Here is a 19,862-nt window from a genome sequence, read left to right as displayed (position 1 = left end):
AATGAGGAGACTGAGGTCATAAGCTGGGCTCCCCACCTACAGAGAGATTTCCTCTCCAGGAAAAGTAAAACTTAAAGCACAAAGAAATTAGAAGTTTGATTGATTTTCCAAATCAATTATGTGAATTTTAAATGTTATCTCCCTGAGTTCCTTTAAATATTATGCTTTCTCGACACTTTTTTTTTTTTTTTTTTTTTTTTGCGGTATGCGGGCCTCTCACTGCTGTGGCCTCTCCCGTTAAGGAGCACAGGCTCCGGACGCGCAGGCTCAGTGGCCATGGCTCACGGGCCCAGCCGCTCCGCGGCATGTGGGATCTTCCCGGACTGGGGCACGAACCCGTGTCCCCCGCATCGGCAGGCGGACTCTCAACCACTGCACCACCAGGGAAGCCCTCTTGACATTTTTAAAGGAAACAAAAAATACTTTAAAGACAAAACTTTTCAGAAATCCACATATTATGTGAAAAAAGATACAACAGCCTCCTTTGCTAAAACTACAGTTTGGAGAAATTTGATTTCAAAATAACACTAACCCATTCATTTATTCAACAAGAATTGAGCCAGAACTATCTTGCATACTTTGTGTTAAATGAAGTAGACATAAAAATGAAGTAGAAAATCTCCCTTCCCACTATGGAAAGAACCATTCTTTAAAATATGTCAAAGACTACTTCTAACTTGCCACAGTGATGGGTCCAAATGACACAGAAATGGTCATATAAAATACTATGATATTGGTTTGGGAAAAAAAAATACACACACACACACACACACACACACGAAAATGAAAGCAAGTTCCTTTATAAAGGTAAACATATTCAGCATCAGTGGACCTCAGAGTAAGACTGGAGATTCAGGACGTCTGCTCAATCTAGTAGATTATCCAAATGGATCCATATCTTTCTCCTCCCTAAAATTCTTCCAATTCCTGGTTAATTAATATATTACATCTAAACATGAAAGATGTAGAACTACTTACAATAACAGAGAGGGGAAAAGTGGGAGGTAGTAAATACACAACTAAGGCAGAGATATGGGTTTCATTGTACATTCCACAGCCAATATGAATGATATTGATTTTCAGATTACCTGCTCTTTTATATTATTCATACCTCCTTTTCCCTCTATTAGTGAAGAGAACGAAATTGTCTGTGCACTTGCTTGATTCCACTGAGAGGCCTGAATCACCACTTGGAACTATCAATCATTCCTTTAAGATTAGTCTCTACTAAAAGCCTGCAGTGAAACGATAATGCACTAACCTGTCTCCAGTTAATGGCAAAATAATGGTTGCTTGAGAAGAAAACACAATGAAAGATAATCTCATTTGAGGGCTGCAAAATAAGAAAAGAGGCAGTTAAAACATTTTTAAAAGAAATATTGATATAATACAGATGTATAGCTAGGGAGTCTCATTTAAAATCAGTCTTACTGAATGGTCCAGGCTTCTTTTAAATGGAACTCCCTAAGTAGATACACTTAACTCTGCTCAACATTACTGCATATGTCATTTTGGATTTAGTCAGTGCTTCTCAGCACTCAAGCACTCCTCCCTGACCCATAGGACTGTTTAGGTAGAGGCTAACTAGAAAGATGAATTCTAGGCCAATGGAAAATTTTTTAGTAGAAAGTGCTTCTTCCTTTGATGTTCTATCTCATCTCCTTCTAGGAGGCCAATCCCTTCAGAGTGATTATCATTAGCAATTTTAGGGCTGGAGAGCAGCCCGTTTGATTTAATTACCACAGCTATGAAAAGGAGTTCATACAGAACTTATCCTGAAGTAAGATTACTTAAAGAGTGTCATGGGCAATGTGACACAGAAGAACAAATCACATTTTGATTAGACATTTTCAATTTTCCAAGTCTCAAATATCACACTCCAGTTGGCAACAACTGCCCTGGTTAGCTACACCTTTTAAGCTTTAAGCCTTGATCTCACAGAATGGTTCTAGTTTCAAAGACACTCTATGCAACTCTTACTAAGATCTGAAACTGAAGATGTGAAAGTAAGACCTACAAACTGAAGAGCAGAATGATATCAAAGGGTTATACATATTTGAAAAGTCATTCTCTTCAGTAGTCACCCTTTATTTACTTTCTACAATGCACTGTTGGTTAGTAACTGAGCAACTAAACTTGAACCAGAGAACTGTGTATTATAGAATTCCAATTTGTAAACCAGACCAAATAAGAGCCCCACTTCTTGGAAATATACTGAAATGACCCACTGCTTTTGATCAAAATCTATGGGACTCTGCACAGTCTTGGATTAAATCAGAAAATTTATAAACAACTCTTTCTTCTGCCTTTGACATTTAAGGATATAGGGCCTTGTTTATTTTTCTCTCCTAGACAAGTTTACCTCAGACCTTGTCCAGAAATGAGTGTTATACTTGGCTTCTTAAGCAGGATGATTAAACATGGACAAGCATACATTTTTATAGGGATAAACTTACTGCTGCCAATAACTAAAAGCAAGGATTGCCTAGGCCTCTACAGATTGTTTGAAGTTACTTGCAACATGACTTTCAAAATGTTTTGATCATCCAAGCCTGTTTTACAGAAAACATTTGGGCTAACAAGACTGAAAGAAGCAATATTTAATGATACAGCTCCTTTTCATGTCCTTTCCATTATCTTGATAAACTTTCATTTGCTCATTGCATTTTTTCTTCTGAAAAAAAAAAAGGAGAAAAAAAAAAGCCTCAAAAGACTAGTGTCCTAAGGTTATTTTTAAATAGGGATGCCACTAATTCCTGGTTACCTCTAAATAAGAGAGTAAGCTGGATTTCATAGCTGTTATGCTTTTTATAGGAGAGAAACCAATCTTTCCTAGTAAGGCTTATTGCATATATAGAACAGTTAAATTTTAAACCAGCCACACGCCCACATATTGCGTAAACACAGTCGTTTCTTTAAACACACACAAGTGCCTTTCCTGGTAGTGGGTTATTAACGAGTTCATTTGAAGTTTACCAACACTTATTATTTTTTTAATGAGGACCTCAACAATGCTAAGAATTGTATGGAAAGGAAAATATGTTACGGATACTATTAGCATAAAATTTTTAATGTGGTAAATTATGAGAAAGCATAACTGAAATTCAGAACAGATGAAAATTCAGAAAGGAAAAGACATTTGTAATTGTATCTGAAGATACTTCCCCAGAGCCTGAGCCAAGTTTCTGGGATCCAGATGAAAAAAGCCCTCAACAACTGAAGGGCTGTCCTAATAACAGCATGTGTGTGATAAGACATTGAGGCACTTAAAAATCAACATTTCAGTAAAGGCTTTCCCTGCAAATGGTTTCCAACTTCCCTCCACATTAAACTCCTCTGCTTAGAAATGGAAAAGTGGGAGAAATACCTCACAAATCTCTCTGTAAGTTGCTGGACAAAATTGTAAATTTCAATCCAGTTATTTGCCACACTCCCAGACCTGAAAAAGGAAATTGAACTGATCATAAAAGCAACACATTTACTGGGGCCTAATCTGATCTCTTCTTCAAGCAAAGTAACAGCGTCAGCATCTGAAACTTAGGTGCTACGAGAATCTAGGAAGTCAACCCATCTTCAGGGACCACCTGCCTGCTAATTGTTTGGAGTAGGATCCCAGCTCTTCAAAATAAACACAGCCTTCCTTAGAAGGAAATGTAAACCACACTGGGTATGTTAACCCTAGACTTTGCCTAGCTACAATGAAAGCACTGTGATTAGGATAAAACCAGGCAAACTCTAACCAGCGTGAGGCGCTGAGGACAGAGGGACCGAGAAAGAGTCTTGTCTGGGTTACAGGGTCGCAGAAGGCTATCCCAAGTGGCCGCACTCCCATTTCCCAAGAAACTCCACAACTGGCCAGCAGTGACTACCCATCTCCCAGCGAGCCTAGCAGCTCAGGGATCCTCCTATCACCCCGCAGCCCGCAAAGATCCGAAAGCGCTAGCTTTTCGGACAGAGATAGCAACAGGGCACCCATCACCGGGTTACCCACACCCCTCCCCAGGTCGCACATACATCTCAGCCTCCCCAGCCACAGCTCACTACCCAGTGCCACTCTCACCAGAAGACCCTGCATCTCCCTCCCGCACTCACTTGTCCAGGACGAAGTAGAGATCAAAGGCTCCACGGCAGGAGGGCTGCTCCTGGGCGCTCACCAGCCCCCCAGGACCGCTGAGAGCTAACAGCCACAGCCCGGGGACCAGCCAGCTCCCGGGACTGCGCGCCGGGGAGAGCCCCGCCACCATCCTGCGGCCAGGGGTCTGCGACTCCCTCCTGCTCGCAGCCCCCTCTGCTCGACTCGGTGGCGACGCTAGGGTGGTAGGAGTTACCAGGGACGCACCCTGGGGTGGGGGATTGCGAGCAGCTAGGGCGCCGGCGCCTGGGTCAGCAGGACCTACTAACTGACAGAAGGAGGGAGACCGGGAAGGAGGGAGGTCCTAGGAGGACAAAGGGAGACTCCGCAACCGCCGCAGCTGCCGCCGGAACTCTTGACGAATCCCAGTGGAAGAGCGATCCAGTCCTCCACCTCCCGATTCCGGAGAGTTCCTGCAGACAATAAGGGCCCTCGGCGACAGCTTGCAAGAGAAGTTCCTCCCCGGCTTCTGGTCGAGCCTCTAGCGCCCGCCTGGAACCCGGACCGAGAGTTCCAGTCCGCCGGGAGGGCTCGATTCCGGCTGCTGCAGCGCGAAGCGGGGCAGGCACCCCCGGGACGCGGCCGCCGCCGCGCAAACTTGGACTGGAAACCCCTCTCTTCTGGTTCCCTTCCTCCGGCGGCCCAACTCCGCTCTGCACTCCAAACTTTCTTCCTCGTACTACACTCCGGCACAGCGCAGCCGGGCGGTCCCCTTTAGGGGAGGAAGCTGAACTGGCCCCGGGACTGGTGGCTCCGGAGAAGCCACTCACAGCAGGCCAAAAGCGCGATCTGGCCGGGTGCCCGCAGTGTCAGTGTGCGCCCGAGGGCGGGGCCTGATCCGAAGGCCGCCGAGCCACACACACGCACGCTTGTAGGCTCGTGCCGAGCTGAAGATGACTAACGCCTGTCAGTTTTTGGAAAGGGGATAAGTAGTTTAGAAAAACAGATGTCCTCTAGAAACTAAACATCTCCATGTATCCTGCAGCCTCGGCCTATTTCAGCAGCTGTGCAGAGCAGCCCTCGCCGTGGTTTGGGAAACTGAAGTCCAGCCATCCCAAGAGAGGCGATGCCCCCCCGCCGCCCCGCGCACTCTGCCCCACCCCTATGACCACAAGCACAGTTGCTGCACCGCTACCTAAGAAAGGCAATTTCCTCTTTTTCTATAAACCTACTTGGTTGTTTCATCTCACCAAGCCTAGAAACCAGCATGGTGGGGGGAATGGGGGTGGGGTCGGGGGTGGGAACTGAACTCTTCAGCAGTGGACAGTTGTACCTCAAAATATTTTATCCCACTGTCATTTATCTCAAGCTCCAGATATTAAGCATTGCATCTTGCAGCAAGCTAGGCCACCCTTGCCAAACTGTGCAGGAGCAAAAGTTTGCAGGCGTTGGGATTCTCTGCTTACTCATTTTTCATTCCCTCCCTCCTCCCCCACCACACCTGTGACACCTGCCTTCCCCTGACAGAAACTGGCTTTTAGAAGCTACCAATCTCACTGGTATAAACACCAATAATTGACAGTAATGTGAAGTGTCACCTCCTCCTTTTCATTTGAATTAAATCAAGGCTTTACGATCAAAAGTTCATATACTACCTAATCACATATTGTCTTAGCAATTCTATTGGTTGTCTTGCGTATTTAACTTTTCATTTACGTAATCTTTGACATACAACCAGATTTGCAAGCTCTCTGAGGATAGAAACCTGCCACTTTAACAAAGATTTATTAAGTACCTACTATGTGCTAGGCACTGTTCTAGGACCTAGAGTTAAGGCTCCGAACAAGATGACAAGCCCCAGTTTCCATGAAGCTTGCAGTCTGGTTGAGGAGGAAAAACAGACAAAAATATGTAAGTAAATGTCTGTATTAGAAGGTAGTTTGCAGAGATTTAATATATGGTAATATGATAGAGAATGACCAGCTAGATGACTAACACAAAGAAGGTAGCCATTCCAAGAACTAGAGGGGGAAACATTCCCAGCTGCTCCAACTTTCCATAAGTATTAGCTTAGAACATTCAAGAAACAGAAAGAAAAACAGTGTGGCTAGAGTTCTGTGTGAAAGAGGAAGTAAGAGAACTAGGCAGGGACTAGTCTATGTGCTTTGTAAACTGTGGTAAAGGATTCAGGTATTTTATATTGTGCGACTGGAGCCCATTAAAGGCGTTCCAGGGGTGGAAAATAGGATAAAGTGATATGATCTATGTTTTTCAAAGATCATTCTAGATGATATGACACACTGAATTTGGAGACAGCAAGAATGAAAGCAGGAAAACCGGTCAGGAGGCTACTGCAGGATCAGGACACAATAAAATGGTACCTTGGACCATCACCCCTATAGTGGCTGAACTGAGAGATATGAATGGATGAGAGCTTCAATAAATACAGGTAGATCCCCAGTTTGGAAATGTCTGCCACTTAGGGATGGAAATTCCACTATCATCCACTGGATCCACCACTTTTTACCTGATAGGGGGGTAGGGGGTGTTCTGATGGGGCAAGTGGCTGATTGAGTGGAAGATAACTTACACTTTTGTTAAAAAGAAATGCAAATCCTCCATTGTTTTCAAGTAACTGAGCTCCAGAAATAAAGTCCAATGAGAGGGATGGCTCTATTATAAGCATCCTGATTTTGTGCTCCTTGGTCTCATATCTTCTTAAGGTTCTGAAACTCTGATTCTTCTGCAGCCATCAGGCCTCCAGGGATATGGTGCCACCTCTCATTTCAAATTTAGGGCCAACTGTAGATACATTAATTTCTTTGACTTCCCACAGCAAAACTGAAACAGGCTGACATTTTCAGGAAACTTGTGTTAACAGCTGTTAAAGTTTTTTTTTTTCAAGGTTTTTATTATTTACTGTTGGTTAAAACTGGTCTTCATTTTCAGCTTTAGTTTTAATGAAGACAGAATCCAAGATAGCATATACTTTTACCAATTAATATCATATCAGTACCTGACTGAATAAAATCTAGGGGGAAAAAATCTGCCAAAAAGTAATGACAAATGGTTTCAAGTTAAGAGGGGATAGAAGGTAAAGAAATATGAGACACAATGCTGACCACGTACTCTATCCTCAGGAGGAAGTATTTTAAACTCACGTTGGCTTCCTTTTCCCCCAGCTTCCTGACTCATTTTCTGCTCAGCTTCTGGGACTCCACACACTAGTCTAAGGATCTGTCTTGTGCTAGGCCCAAACTAAAGCAAAATACTTTGGACTTAAAACTTGTTCTTCCTCATAATCCCTAGGCCCTCCTAGACTCCTCTCATTCGGTTCTTCTTTCCTGACCCAGGCCAGCAGAGGTGATTGGCATACCAAAGTGTATTACCTTTCTTTTGTTTGTTTGTTTGGGTAATTAATTCTGCCCAGTTCTGGAACTTCTATCATTTCACTCATTTGCTCATATAAGATCTACAGCAAAGCAGGGATGTGGCCTCACCTAGCACGGACCAATAATTAATCAAATCACTTTCATCTAATATAAATTAGTGGGAAGGTCATTAATTACTTGGGCAACAAAACTGTCCCAATTTGTTCCAGACTGAGGGGTGTCCAGTGACATGGGACTTTCAGCGCTAAAACTGGGGCAGTCCCTGGGATGGTCCCTAAAGCAGCAGTCCTCAACTTTTTTGGCACCAGGGACCAGTTTCCTGGAAGACGATTTTTCCACGGGTGGCGGGACGGCGTTGGGGGGACAGGGGGAGAGGTTCAGGCGGTAATACAAGTGATGGAGAGCGACAGGGAGCGGCAGATGAAGCTTCCCTCATATGCCCGCCGCTCACCTCCTGCTGTCCGGCCCGGTTCCTAACAGGCCACGGACCGGTACCAGTCCATGGCCCCGGAGTTGGGGACCCCTGTCCTGAAGGACGCTTTTGGCCACACTATTTCTAAGCAATAATGAGGGAAGGTGAAAGCAAGGGCAGACTTAGGAATCTCCACAAGCCATGAAGAAGGAGCAGTCACAACAACAACACTTTCTCTTCCCCTGTCTCAGGTGAGAGGACTCGGGCATTGTGTCAGCTGGACACCGGCCAGGTAAGCCTTCCAACTGACTTTTGTACCATTACAGACATGCTGGAACACTGTTTAACTTTCTATTTTAAATCAAGATAGGATGGGATAGGGAATGCCAATTTTTAAGCAGAGGGGGATGGTTACACTGAATTATTTAGATAAATACACCTAAAATATTTGTATTTTATCAAATTATCTGCATTTCTGCTGAAGTATTTTGCTTCATAATCCGTGCAAGCCCCTGCTCTTTGAAAGTTATTCTTTGTATCAAACCAAACTTCTAGTTCAACATTAGAATTTATCACCTTACCCCATAAAATATGCTAATAAATCCAAAAACACTTTAAACTCGGTTTAATGCAGTTAGAATAGCTTGACATTGATTAATCATTAATCTTCATTAACCTGATGATTAAAAGTGTCCACTAGGCCCTCTATCATTGCCCATCTCTTGCACACACAAAGCTCCTATGGATTTCAGGTTAAATTTTATTTATTTATTTACTGATTTTTATTTCACAAGTATTTATTGATATCTACTATGTATCTGGTAATATTCTAAGAATAAAATTTATACCCCTGTTCTCAGGAGTTCATCTTTCCAATAACCTGTCATTAATTTATTTCTATCTCCCCTGACCCCAACAATGAACAAACAGAAGAGACAAATAAGCAACAATAATAGACACAGGAAAATAAAAATAAACCTATTCTTTATGTGTAAAAAATCATATAATCTATATTATTTACAAGTAGATAACTTCGTATGACATCCACAGTGACAAACGTGGCTCTCCTGGAAGTACAGTACCACACTGGAAGTGATTCATAGTCATGTTATGTGTAGAGTGATTCATTATATGATAACTACCGTGATTCACAGGAAGATAATAAATCTACCTATAGATGACAAAGCTTATTTAAACTCTGTCAGTATAGTCATTAAAGAATTAGATTTCCCCAATGTCTGAACTAGTTCCTGAGAGTCAACAAAATGCTCTAGGAAGGGGCAATTACTTCTAAGTTAATATCTCTATGTATGACCAACAGGGAATGTAGCCAACGACAGAGAATGGTTACTAACATCTGCATTTGGGATTGGGTGTATTTTTTTTTTTTTTTTTTTGCAGTATGTGGGCCTCTCACTGTTGTGGCCTCTCCCTTTGCGGAGCACAGGCTCCGGATGCGCAGGCTCAGCGGCCATGGCTCATGGGCCCAGCCGCTCCGTGGCATGTGGGATCTTCCCGGACCGGGGCACGAACCCGTGTCCCCTGCATCGGCAGGCGGACTCTCAACCACTGCTCCAACAGGGAAGCCCAGATTGGGTGTATTTTAAATCCAGTTTCCCAGAAACAGACCTGAGACTCTGGGATTTGCCTGCAGGAGGTATATTGGGTCATGCTCTCAGGAGAAAACCCATGAGGGGTGAGGGAAGCAGAAATAGTCAGAGAGAAAGTTGAAACATGAAACAGTTGCAAAGGAAGCCTCAGCCAACCCCCGTAATGGCCTTTCACAGTTGTCCTGAATCGAATGAGGCAATGGAGCCAGAGTTCTGTATCTCCTCGTGGACCAGACATTAAATGGGGCTGCCCTTTAGAGAAAGTATAACGTTGGGCAAGGCAGCTTCCTCTGGCTTAGGACAATTATAAGGAGGGACTCAGCAGTGAGCTGCCAGCAGTCAAATTCCAGCAACCAGAACATCCACAAAAAGCCAAACACCTGGCAGCTTGTTTGCTGAACGTCTTATCTCATGTGCAACCTTAGACCTTCACAAACCAGCGCAGGCTCAGACTGGCATCCTGGAATGATAAAGTCCTGTGAGGGCATCTCTTCCTCTCATGCCCTCTAGAGTAGACCTGGTCCAGGTCAGTTTCTCAATTCTTAGTGAAATTATTCTAATAATATTCTGTCGTCCCACGCTTCCTACACACTTTGCTGTGATTTATTTTTCTGAAGTGCAAAACCAATCATACTCATCGCCTAACTAATAGTCACCAATGAGATACCATTTCCTAACCATTTAAGGCCCTCCACGATAGCATTACAAATTAGCTCTGTATCTTCACCTATAACAAGTTAAGCCCCCTAATGTACTCTATGCTCCAGAGAAACCATGAAAGTCACCGGGGCCCCCATATACACAATTATACCTTTCGGACTTGCCTCATTTTGTACCACATTTCCCTGGCACCATGTTCCAGGTGCCAGATTCTATCTCCTCTTTCTCTTCCCTTGCATTCTGTTACTGAACAGTTCAGGTCAAAAGCCATTATGTGGTGCCAAGCAAATGGCCTTCTAGTGGAGAGAAGCTATAGTAGTTGAGGGCAGGGTGTCAGAGGCCAACAGGAGTGAGGAGTGTTCCCCTGTTGCAGGGAAGGGCAGCCTGGCATGTAATATTGTGCCAAAAAAGGGTGAGGGGGATATCCACGTGGGAGGGCAGTGGCCCAGCATGAGGAGTCAAAGAACCAGCCAGGTGAGGAGGTTACCTGTGCGTGTGTGTGTGTGTGTGTGTGTGTGTGTGTAGAGCAGGTGTTGCCCAGTGTGAGGTTTCTGAGCCTAAATGAGGGGAGGAAGACTTCTGTACAGGGGAGGAAGTCCACTGTGGAGTAGTTGGAGCCTGAGCACAGACTTCCACGTAGGGAGGTCACCCCAGTGCAGGGTGTCAGAGCATGAACAGAGCAAGAAGAGAGTCTACACTGGAAGACAAGCTGTCCAGAATATTGGAGCATGAGGGGGATGAGTCAAGGGTGGGGCAGCACAGTGCCGGGTATAAGAGCCTGAGCAGTGTGAAAAGACATTTTGCACAAGGGAACCAGCCTGGGATCGGACTGGACCCAAGCAGGGCAAGGAAAGTTTCAGAATGGGGAACACGTGGCAGGGGATATTGAAACCCATGTAACACATGGAGGGCTTTTTATCAGGGGTCACCTGCATAGGGTATCAGAGACCAGATGGGTTATAGAAAGTGCCACCCCAGGGCAGGGTGGCAACCAGTACAGAGTGTCAGTGTCTGAGTGGGGGTGGCAGGTGGTGACAGTGTCAGAACTCCTAAAGCATGAGGGTATCAGTATTGGGGGAGGGTAACAGTGGTGATGAGAAGGTGGTTACATACAGAGGGATAGATAAATTAAGTAAACATAAATAACACACTTTTCACCACTAGAAAAGGAAGTTACAAATAAGGAAATGAGAAAATAGTTATTCTTCTCGTAGGTCTATGATGCATCTTGACACAACTTGAGTCATAAGCCAGTTTTCAAATTCTAGTCATTTTGCTGTTTATCAGCATCCCAGCTGGGGAAGTGGTGGGAATCAAAGAAAAGAGAAAAGTTGCCTGAAATGGTGGACACTGAATAAACTCACTCAACACTGATCCAGCTCCCCTCTAGCATGTCTTTCTGCCTGTTAGAAAGAGTTTAAAAAATGGACATTTCCTAAACTCCCTTACAGGTTTTCCTCATGGTTTAGAATCCACCCATATATGCTCATGCCAGACTTTGGGTCAGAACCAAGTTCCCTGAGGAGACGGGCAGCACATGCAGGTCATGACAGAGGCTGTGTGCAGAAGGGAGCATGTGAGCCTCATTCAGTGGCTTCGGGGTTCACCTCCCTAATCTCAGCAGGGTGAGCAGCTCCTTTCCAACCCAGTGCTGGAGTGTATTTGGGGAATTGTTCATGAATGCCCAGGCTTCCCTCTCCTTCTTCAGCAATCCGGATGACTCTGTGAGCTATTTATACTTTTTAATAAATCCCTTTCATTTAGATTAGCTAGACCAAATTCTGTTTTCAAGTACTTTAAGTCCTAATATTCTATAATCCCTGTGAAATTTACATTAGTCATTTTGCTGACATTTATAATTATGATAAAAGGTTATAAATGGAAAAAAAGAGAAGAAATTGTGAATCTTTAAATTATCCATTGCACTCATTTGATATTATTCTTCTCCTTGGTAAACTCAGATATTCTGAAGGAAAAAGGGAAATTAGACTTGAAAAAAAAAGTTTTCAAAAGTGCTTTACAGTTTTCAAAAGTTTCACACACATGATCATATAATCCCACAATAATCCTTTTTTTAAAATCCCCTACCCCTATATTGCCCCTCCCACCTTCCTTCTCCCCAATGGTAGCCACTAGTTTGTTCTCTATATCTGTGAGTCTGCTTCTTTTCTGTTTTATTCACTAGCTTGTTGTATTTTTTAGATTCCACATATAAACGATACCATACAGTGTTTGTCTTTCTCTGTCTGACTTATTTCACTTAGCATAAAATTGAAAATTGTAAAGCACAACAGAATTTAAAGAATCATTCAACTAAAAAAGTGACCTTCACAGTAAGCAAATCAATAGATTTTTACATAATGGATTTTTTTTTTTTAATAAGATCCAATCGACTTCTTGGAGGATATCGTAAGACAAATACAAATCTTTTTAGTTTTCCTAAGAACAAAGAAGTAAGAATTTTAAATAACAAAGTTCAAAGAATGGAAGTGGCTATAGATAGAAACAGACAACTCGGAAGGGAGACAAAACAAGTTATAGCTAAGAATGACACCTTCCTCAAAAGAAACAAACAAATAAAAAAGACAATTATCCTGGGGATGATACCTAAATGAAGATGTTCTTAGCCCATCCATTCAGCTGAGGCAATTTAATTTTGGCTATCCTTGTTCCCTTGCCTGCAATCCGTTGTGTGAGAAGGGCTCCCCATACCTATGTCTCCACCATTTTCAAAAAGTGAAAAAAAAAATCTCTCTTTCAAGCTAAGCACTATATTTAAAGACTTTGTAGGCAACATGAAAAAGAAACTTTTTTTTTTTGCTTCTTCCAAACTTGTTTATATAACATTTTAAACAGCCACATTGTTTCTGCTCCAAGATATTTAAGCTGTGGTATAAACTATTTTTTAAGATAAAAAAAGTTTGAAATGTAATTTTTCTATTTGGAGTGCCTACCATAAGTACTACAATTTAAAAGATTTTTCATATTTTGGAGTCCTTGCGTTTCTCATGGAAACCGCTTGATTAGTGCATATCCAACTTTATTTTAACAGCACATATGGCACCTAGATTATCTATCCCAGTTTTCTTGGGAGGTTCTTTGAAAGGAGCAGTAGGAAAGTTGTCAATCCCCAAATGGCCAATGGGTTTCATATGTAGCAAATCTGGCTAGCAAAAATACCAGCTTAAGTTCACCAACACTGGACCACAAGTGCCTGAGGATATTTTTTAAAGTTTAGTAAACCAGAGGTTTGCTTTTGACCCTGATCTTTTTACAGAGTTAACACCTGTTCATCAGATAAAGGGAGTCTCAATTTGAAGAAATTCATTTTTACAAATTTTTAAAATTTATTAATCAAACAAATATGTAATGCCCACCCTTTGCAAAACACTGACCTGTGCTCTTTGGAAGACGGAGTCTATTAAGAGATACTCTAGTGAGATATTCTAGTTATTGAACTAAGATAATTAAATAACTATAATACCAAGATTAAAATGATGTGATGGAGTATAACGGGAATTCCAAAGGGTGAGAAATTACTCATAGCTGGAAAGATCCGGATCAATGGAGGGCAGAGCGTTTAGTCTGCATTTTGAAAGATGGGTAGTGCTTTTAAGATTAGCCCAGATGAAGGGAAGAAAAGTCTGCAGAAAGAAAAGGCATAAACAGCTTCTGTCTGAAGATGGGGGATGGTGAAAAGATGGCATCATCAATTAAGATGTGTAGAAGAGCAAGCATGTTTTTTAAGGCACAACCCTGCGATTACATTCTTTACGTGTTTCATAGGACTAGTATTGTGTTTTAATCATGTATTTTATTATGCTTTCTCTAGAGTATTGTCATCATACTCTTAACAAGTAGTATGACTACATGATACCTTAAAGTTAATGTTAAGTCACCTCTTACGGAAAATGTGCTTGGAGAAACAACAGTCTCCCTGAGCCCCACTCCAGCCTCCATCCAAGGGAACCGAAGCACAGAGCAGTGAATGTACAGAGTATCTAATAGGCACGGAAAAAACTTAATGTCACTGGAGCCCTGAGTGTGTGAAGGGAGAGAGTAGAAAGTAAAGCTAATCCAGCTGGATAAGGTCCAATACATAGAAGGCTTTAGGTCAATACTGCCCACCACCTGTTTTGGTAAATAAAGTTTTACTGGACACAGTCATGCCCATTGGCTTACACATTCTCTGTGGCTACTTTTGTGCTACAACAGCAGCAGAGCTGAGTAGCTGAGACAGAAACCATATGTCCCACAAGCCTAAAATATTTACTATCTGAACTTTAATGAAAAAGTTTGCCAACCTAGGCCTTCAATGAAAACCTTTTCGTGTTATGGACATTTTTGTGGAGACAATAATAAATTTTAAACACCAGAGGAGTTCAAACAGAGCTTTGCTTTAAGAAGGATAACCAGGTTGCTTTAGTGAGACAAATTAGGGAAGAAAGACACTGGGGAGATGAGAACACTTAAAACTATTTTCAAAATAGATAAAATTTGATATTCTTTTCTTGCTTTTTATCTTGTGTTTAATGAAATACTAAAGCCTAGGTTGATTCAAAACTGCAAAGTTAACAGTAATATTAGAAGAATGACACTTTTAGGAATGGGAAGGGAAAGGAATTTCTTTGCCTCAGAGAAATAGTCAACACATGTAGTCGGGAACTAAGTTCTGCCTGGGAAAAGAGCTGGAGACTGGCAGCTGTGCAGAAGACTGGGTGAGAAGGCTTGCAGGAAACAGCACATGGGAAATCTCATTGTTGGAATAGGGTCCCAGAAGGTCTTGAAAGTAGGTAATAAGCCTGCCATTTCTTTCTCTTTTTTTTTTTAAGATTTATTTTTTTAAATTTATTCATTTAATTTATTTTTGGCTGCGTTGGGTCTTCGTTGCAGCATGCGGGATCTTTCATTGAGGCACGCAGTCTTCTCCCTAGTTGTGGCGTGTGGGTTTTCTCTCTCTAGTTGTAGCACGGGCTCCAGAGCACGTGGGCTCTGTAGTTCGGCACGTGGGCTCTAGTTGTGGTGCGCAAGCTCAGCAGTTGTGGTGTGCGGCCTTAGTGGCCCCGCTGCATGTGGGATCTTACTTCCCTGATCAGGGATTGAACCCGCGTTCCCTGCATTGTAAGGTGGATTCTTTACCGCTGGACCACCAGGGATATCCCAAGCCTGACATTTCTAAACCAAAGTCTTCAATTCCATTCATAGGGTTCACCCCAAGGAAGGAGTAAATTTGGTTATAGTAACAGATCCCAAGGTGAACTAAGGAAAGACAAAAGGAAATAGCATTAAGCTACAAAGTGTCCCATAGAAACTCCAGAGCAGAGTGTAATGGCACTTATAGATGGGATTAGAGTCTAATCTGGAAGATGCAGGCTCCAATTTCTAATTTCCAAAAAAGAAGGTTTTGTTGTATTGGTCTAGTTTGGATCAGATGTCCATCCTTGACTGAAACTCAAGTTCAGAGGCAGGAACATGTAACCGACACACGACAGACAGGGCCTCACCCTGGTGGTGAGAGGACATTTCCTAGAGATGGCATACCAGGAAGATACCTTAGAAGGTGTCCCCCACAAGAAGAGTAGCCCCTCTTTTATAAGGAGAGTCATGGAGGGAGCAAGATTCACTTTACAAAAATTTTGCTCACAGCAAAATTCTTTGGGAGACGTCAGTTCCACAGAGTACAATATGTGTATTGTTTATACCGATCATCTCTTTTCTGTCTAAAAGATTTTTCTCTCACATGAAGCTCAATTAGACAAAGAAAAGGCTGAAAATGACTTTTATAAATTAATTTTTAAACAATTACAGTCAACATTTTGATTGATATTCTAACCAACTACTAAAAAGAAATAAAATTCAGTGTATGGTTCAACCAACAAGCTTCTGTTTTTGAAACTCTGACCTTGACAAATTTGCATTTTAAAGACACTCATTAATGATTTCCCTTCCGTGGCACAAATACTGAATATAAACCAAGGGGGCCCGAGTAGGCACAAACATCAATATGTAAAGGATATCGCAGATAAATTCATTGCACCTTGAGGTGATTAGTTTAAAACTCATTGAATTTCTAGTCTTTGCATTAATGATCTTTTGTTCATACATGATATAGTACAAGAAGAATCATGTGGCAGTCAAAAAAATATGCTAACAAAGTTGATATCTTCACTATTCATCATATCCTTGACACTTCTAACAAAATGGTTTTCCACCCTGAATTGACAGTCAAAACGGAGAGACTTCACATAGAATTTTAAACTGCATTCGTGTTATATGGTAACACAACACAATACCAAACTCATGAGATCAAAGAAAAAATTTCTCTTTTCCCTGATGCTGACTTAAGAAGTGTATCATCCCTTTTAACTAGTCATTTTTCTTACAAGAGTATCTTGTAAGAGGTAAAGTGCATTGACATTCTTCATATATTACTTTATGCCGGGATTTAAAACTGAAAGCTAGTTCCACAGGGAAACAAGAAAAAAAAACATTTCTAAGCCTCCTTGCTGTGGCTTACTAAGAGAGTTAACAGTGCAGGCTAAAAGTGTGTATCTGAGTGTAAAATAAATTTCTGAAGAAATATGACAAAATGTTTGCAATCACCCTTTTGCTAAAAGCTATGGGTTATTCCGTTTCCAGTGCACGTGGGGATGAACCTTGTGATTGTGTCTGCATTATTGGCTCTCTCTTTAGTAAGACCTCTACTAGCAAAATACATATTTAATATTCTTGATCCTAATGATTCAGGAAAAAGTTCTGGACTTCTTTTGATATTTTCCCTTTCCCTATTTGTCCACCCACCTCTTTCTAATTTATTTCTAACTATTTCTAACTTGCTGACTTATTGATCCGTATTTATACAAAGAAATCTCTGAAACATTTGTCTGTGAGCACATATATATAGATTAATCACCTTCCATATATTAACCTTAAAACCTGCCTCAGTTAAAGATCTTCCTTTCCTTTTACCTGTGCCTTTAATGTCTACATCCTTGAGATTAAACATTCATTTCTTCCAACCTTCCTTCTCTGTAGGGCTCTGTATTTGGAGCTTTTATATAAATGATACCATCTGACAATGAATGTCTGGAAAAGGTACTATATCTTCTGGATGAGAATACTGATGCATAGAGAGTCAAGACTTAGCTGGTACACTGAAGAACAGAGACTTAAGGGCAAGTCTTTTGATGGATGCCCTGTGTAGTTTTCTTTCCATGATGCCTTGCCCTTGTTCTGCAGGGTCTCCGCATCAAAGGGCACAGCTTCTGTCAGGCAAATTTCTCTGCACAGCTCAAGATTTTACTCCTTCCTGACTTATTCCTACCTTATCCTTTATAAATCGCCTCTCCATTAGATTACCCAGTTTGAATGTTTTTCATCTGTTTCCTGCTGGGAACGTGATTAGTATGGCTCACCCCTAAGCAGCACTCTCCAACCCTCTCCTAACTTCCATCCCCCCTCCCATTTCTACCAGGTCCATCTCAACTACTCTCTCACTTGATCCCATTAAAGGACCCATTCCTGCAATTCTTGTTCAAAACAAACAAGTTCTTCAAGTGTTCCTCATAAAGACAAAACAATCTGATAAAAAAATTCACACTAATATATGCAACGCTAATAAATATTTAATGCGTTAACTTTCCTTCTACCCATCTCCAAGCTGACCAACGATATTTGCATATTTGCATTAATCTCAAAGAATAAATATCTAATGGCAGAATGCCAGCCATCTGTTGCAGGTGGCTTAGGGTCAGATCTTTTTAACCATGTAGGCTCAAAGGTCTATGGTTAAGGGGAGGGATTACTGGCTAGGGCTGAGTTTCAAAGCTACTTTTGTAGCATCTAACTCACTCTCTCCCTATGTTGAATCTGGTTGGTGATAAAAGCATCTAATAGATAAAAATTAATTAGTAATACATTAATATTAAACAAGAGTAAAAGACTGTGCATTAGATGGAAAGTTCCAGGAGAGCTTTCTGTATAGGACGATTATGTATGGTCTCCAATTCTAATCATATGGGCAGTTTGCTTAATCAAAAAAATTTTTTTCAATGAGATAATGCTGTCAAATAGTTTTCAGTGAACGTATTCTTTGTTATTTTGTGTAATTACTTATTCTTTTCCTATTTAATATTTAAATAGGAAATATTTAAAGTGTTAAAAGACTTTAAGAAGTCTTGTGCATTTCAACTAAATAAAATATAAATTAAAAATATATAACAAAATTTCCTATGGACTTGAAAAAAATAGACACATCAGAGAGGATTGAAGATTGGGTTGTCTGTACCTTATCAAATAATAACCCAAATAAAAATATGCTTCCAGACATGTACAGATGGCTGTTTTATAATCACTGAAACTTTAAAAATGATGAAATATGGCTGGCCTTTAGGTTTCCTGGATAAAGTCTATTATAGGATGATTTAGCATCTGAGGATCCAGAGGATGTATAACAAGTGTTATCACCAAAATAATGTTGGATAAAGTCTTCAGTGGAGCAGAAGTAAGAAAGCAGCCTGGGGCCTTGGGAACCTTCTGTCTGGCCTGTGGCACCGTTATCTGCCAGAGTATCTAGCCTGTACAGAAACCTTATTTTAATTTCACTTGGGATCCATATGTTTCTGCCGACCTTTCCTTACAAAGATGACTTTTTTCCCACATTTTGCTATTTTCTGCTTTCCAAGCATGTGGGTATTTTTTAAAATTCTTTTGGTTTTGTTGAAGTGACATTTCACTAGCTAAGACAAACAAAGCTTCTAACATAGGGTAGTGATTAAAAGAGTTTGATAGCATCTTAAATGTACACATAATATAAAGAACAGCACAGATTGTGCATTCTATATTCTGACACTAGCACCTATGATTCTAACACTATATTTGTTTAATCCAGTAATCATCTTTAGCTTCATCTTATCAAAATGAACTCAAGTTCATTCTCATTAATTGTTGGGTTTTCTTGTAATGCACTTATAAGTATCTCAGAAAACCTTCTGGATACATTACTCATTCTAAATCTCTGCACAAGCTGAGTTTTCCAATTATTTAAAATATGTGATACTCATTAAGAAGGCATGACTGGAATGTGGCTTGATATAAGGGAAGGCTTTAACCTAAACAACTGTACTGAAAGATCACTGAAGAATAAGTGTCACCAGATGGTCTGCATGAAGTCAAAGAACACAGTTCTGTCAGTGTAGTTTCAGCACCACCCAGAGATGAAGGTGACTTGGCCATCTGACATGGACTTTCCAGTTGCTTGGCAAATATCGCCTGACCATGTGCTGAGGGACATCACATGTCAAAATTTGATGGTATCAGCCATGAAAATCATCCCATAGCTATGCTCTGATTGCATTTCTACCAACCAATTTGAATTTCCACGGAAACATTGTTTTACAGGGGAGAGGATGTGCATACCAGGTGATATCAGTATTTTAAAACTCATTTGGCAGTTGTACTTTTCACTGAAAATTAATAAATGGTCACACTGAGGTACCTATAACAAAATTATTGTCTCTATCTATTATTTTTTTTTTTTGCGGTACGTGGGCCTCTCACTGTTGTGGCCTCTCCCATTGCGGAGAACAGACTCCGGACACTCAGGCTCAGCGGCCATGGCTCACGGGCCCAGCCGCTCCGCGGCATGTGGGATCCTCCCGGACCGGGGCACGAACCCGTGTCCCCTGCATCGGCAGGCAGACTCTCAACCACTGTGC

General features: G+C 41.4%; 1 protein-coding gene across 3 annotated transcripts in view; it reads right to left on the bottom strand.

The window, feature by feature from the left end:
- ANTXR2 (ANTXR cell adhesion molecule 2) overlaps window positions 1-5,031 on the bottom strand; it is a 163,347-nt gene extending 158,316 nt beyond the window's left edge. The window contains exons 1-3 of one of the 3 annotated variants that reach the window (XM_029234732.1): window positions 4,093-5,031; window positions 3,368-3,439; window positions 1,262-1,333 (exon numbers count right to left, since the gene is read on the bottom strand). In XM_029234732.1, coding sequence (XP_029090565.1) covers window positions 1,262-1,333; window positions 3,368-3,439; window positions 4,093-4,244 — 296 coding nt within the window. In that variant the 5' untranslated portion in view covers window positions 4,245-5,031. The remainder of the gene's footprint in view (window positions 1-1,261; window positions 1,334-3,367; window positions 3,440-4,092) is intronic. The other 2 variants (XM_029234733.1, XM_029234734.1) reach the window with 2 other exon arrangements.
- Window positions 5,032-19,862: the final 14,831 nt, after the last annotated feature.

The sequence above is a fragment of the Monodon monoceros genome, unplaced genomic scaffold (genome assembly GCF_005190385.1).
Source record: "Monodon monoceros isolate NGI ecotype Baffin Bay Population unplaced genomic scaffold, NGI_Narwhal_1 Super_Scaffold_20, whole genome shotgun sequence".
Taxonomy (NCBI): Eukaryota; Metazoa; Chordata; class Mammalia; order Artiodactyla; family Monodontidae; genus Monodon; species Monodon monoceros.
Note: the sequence above shows the minus strand (reverse complement) of the source record. Positions and strands in the feature narration are given on the sequence as shown.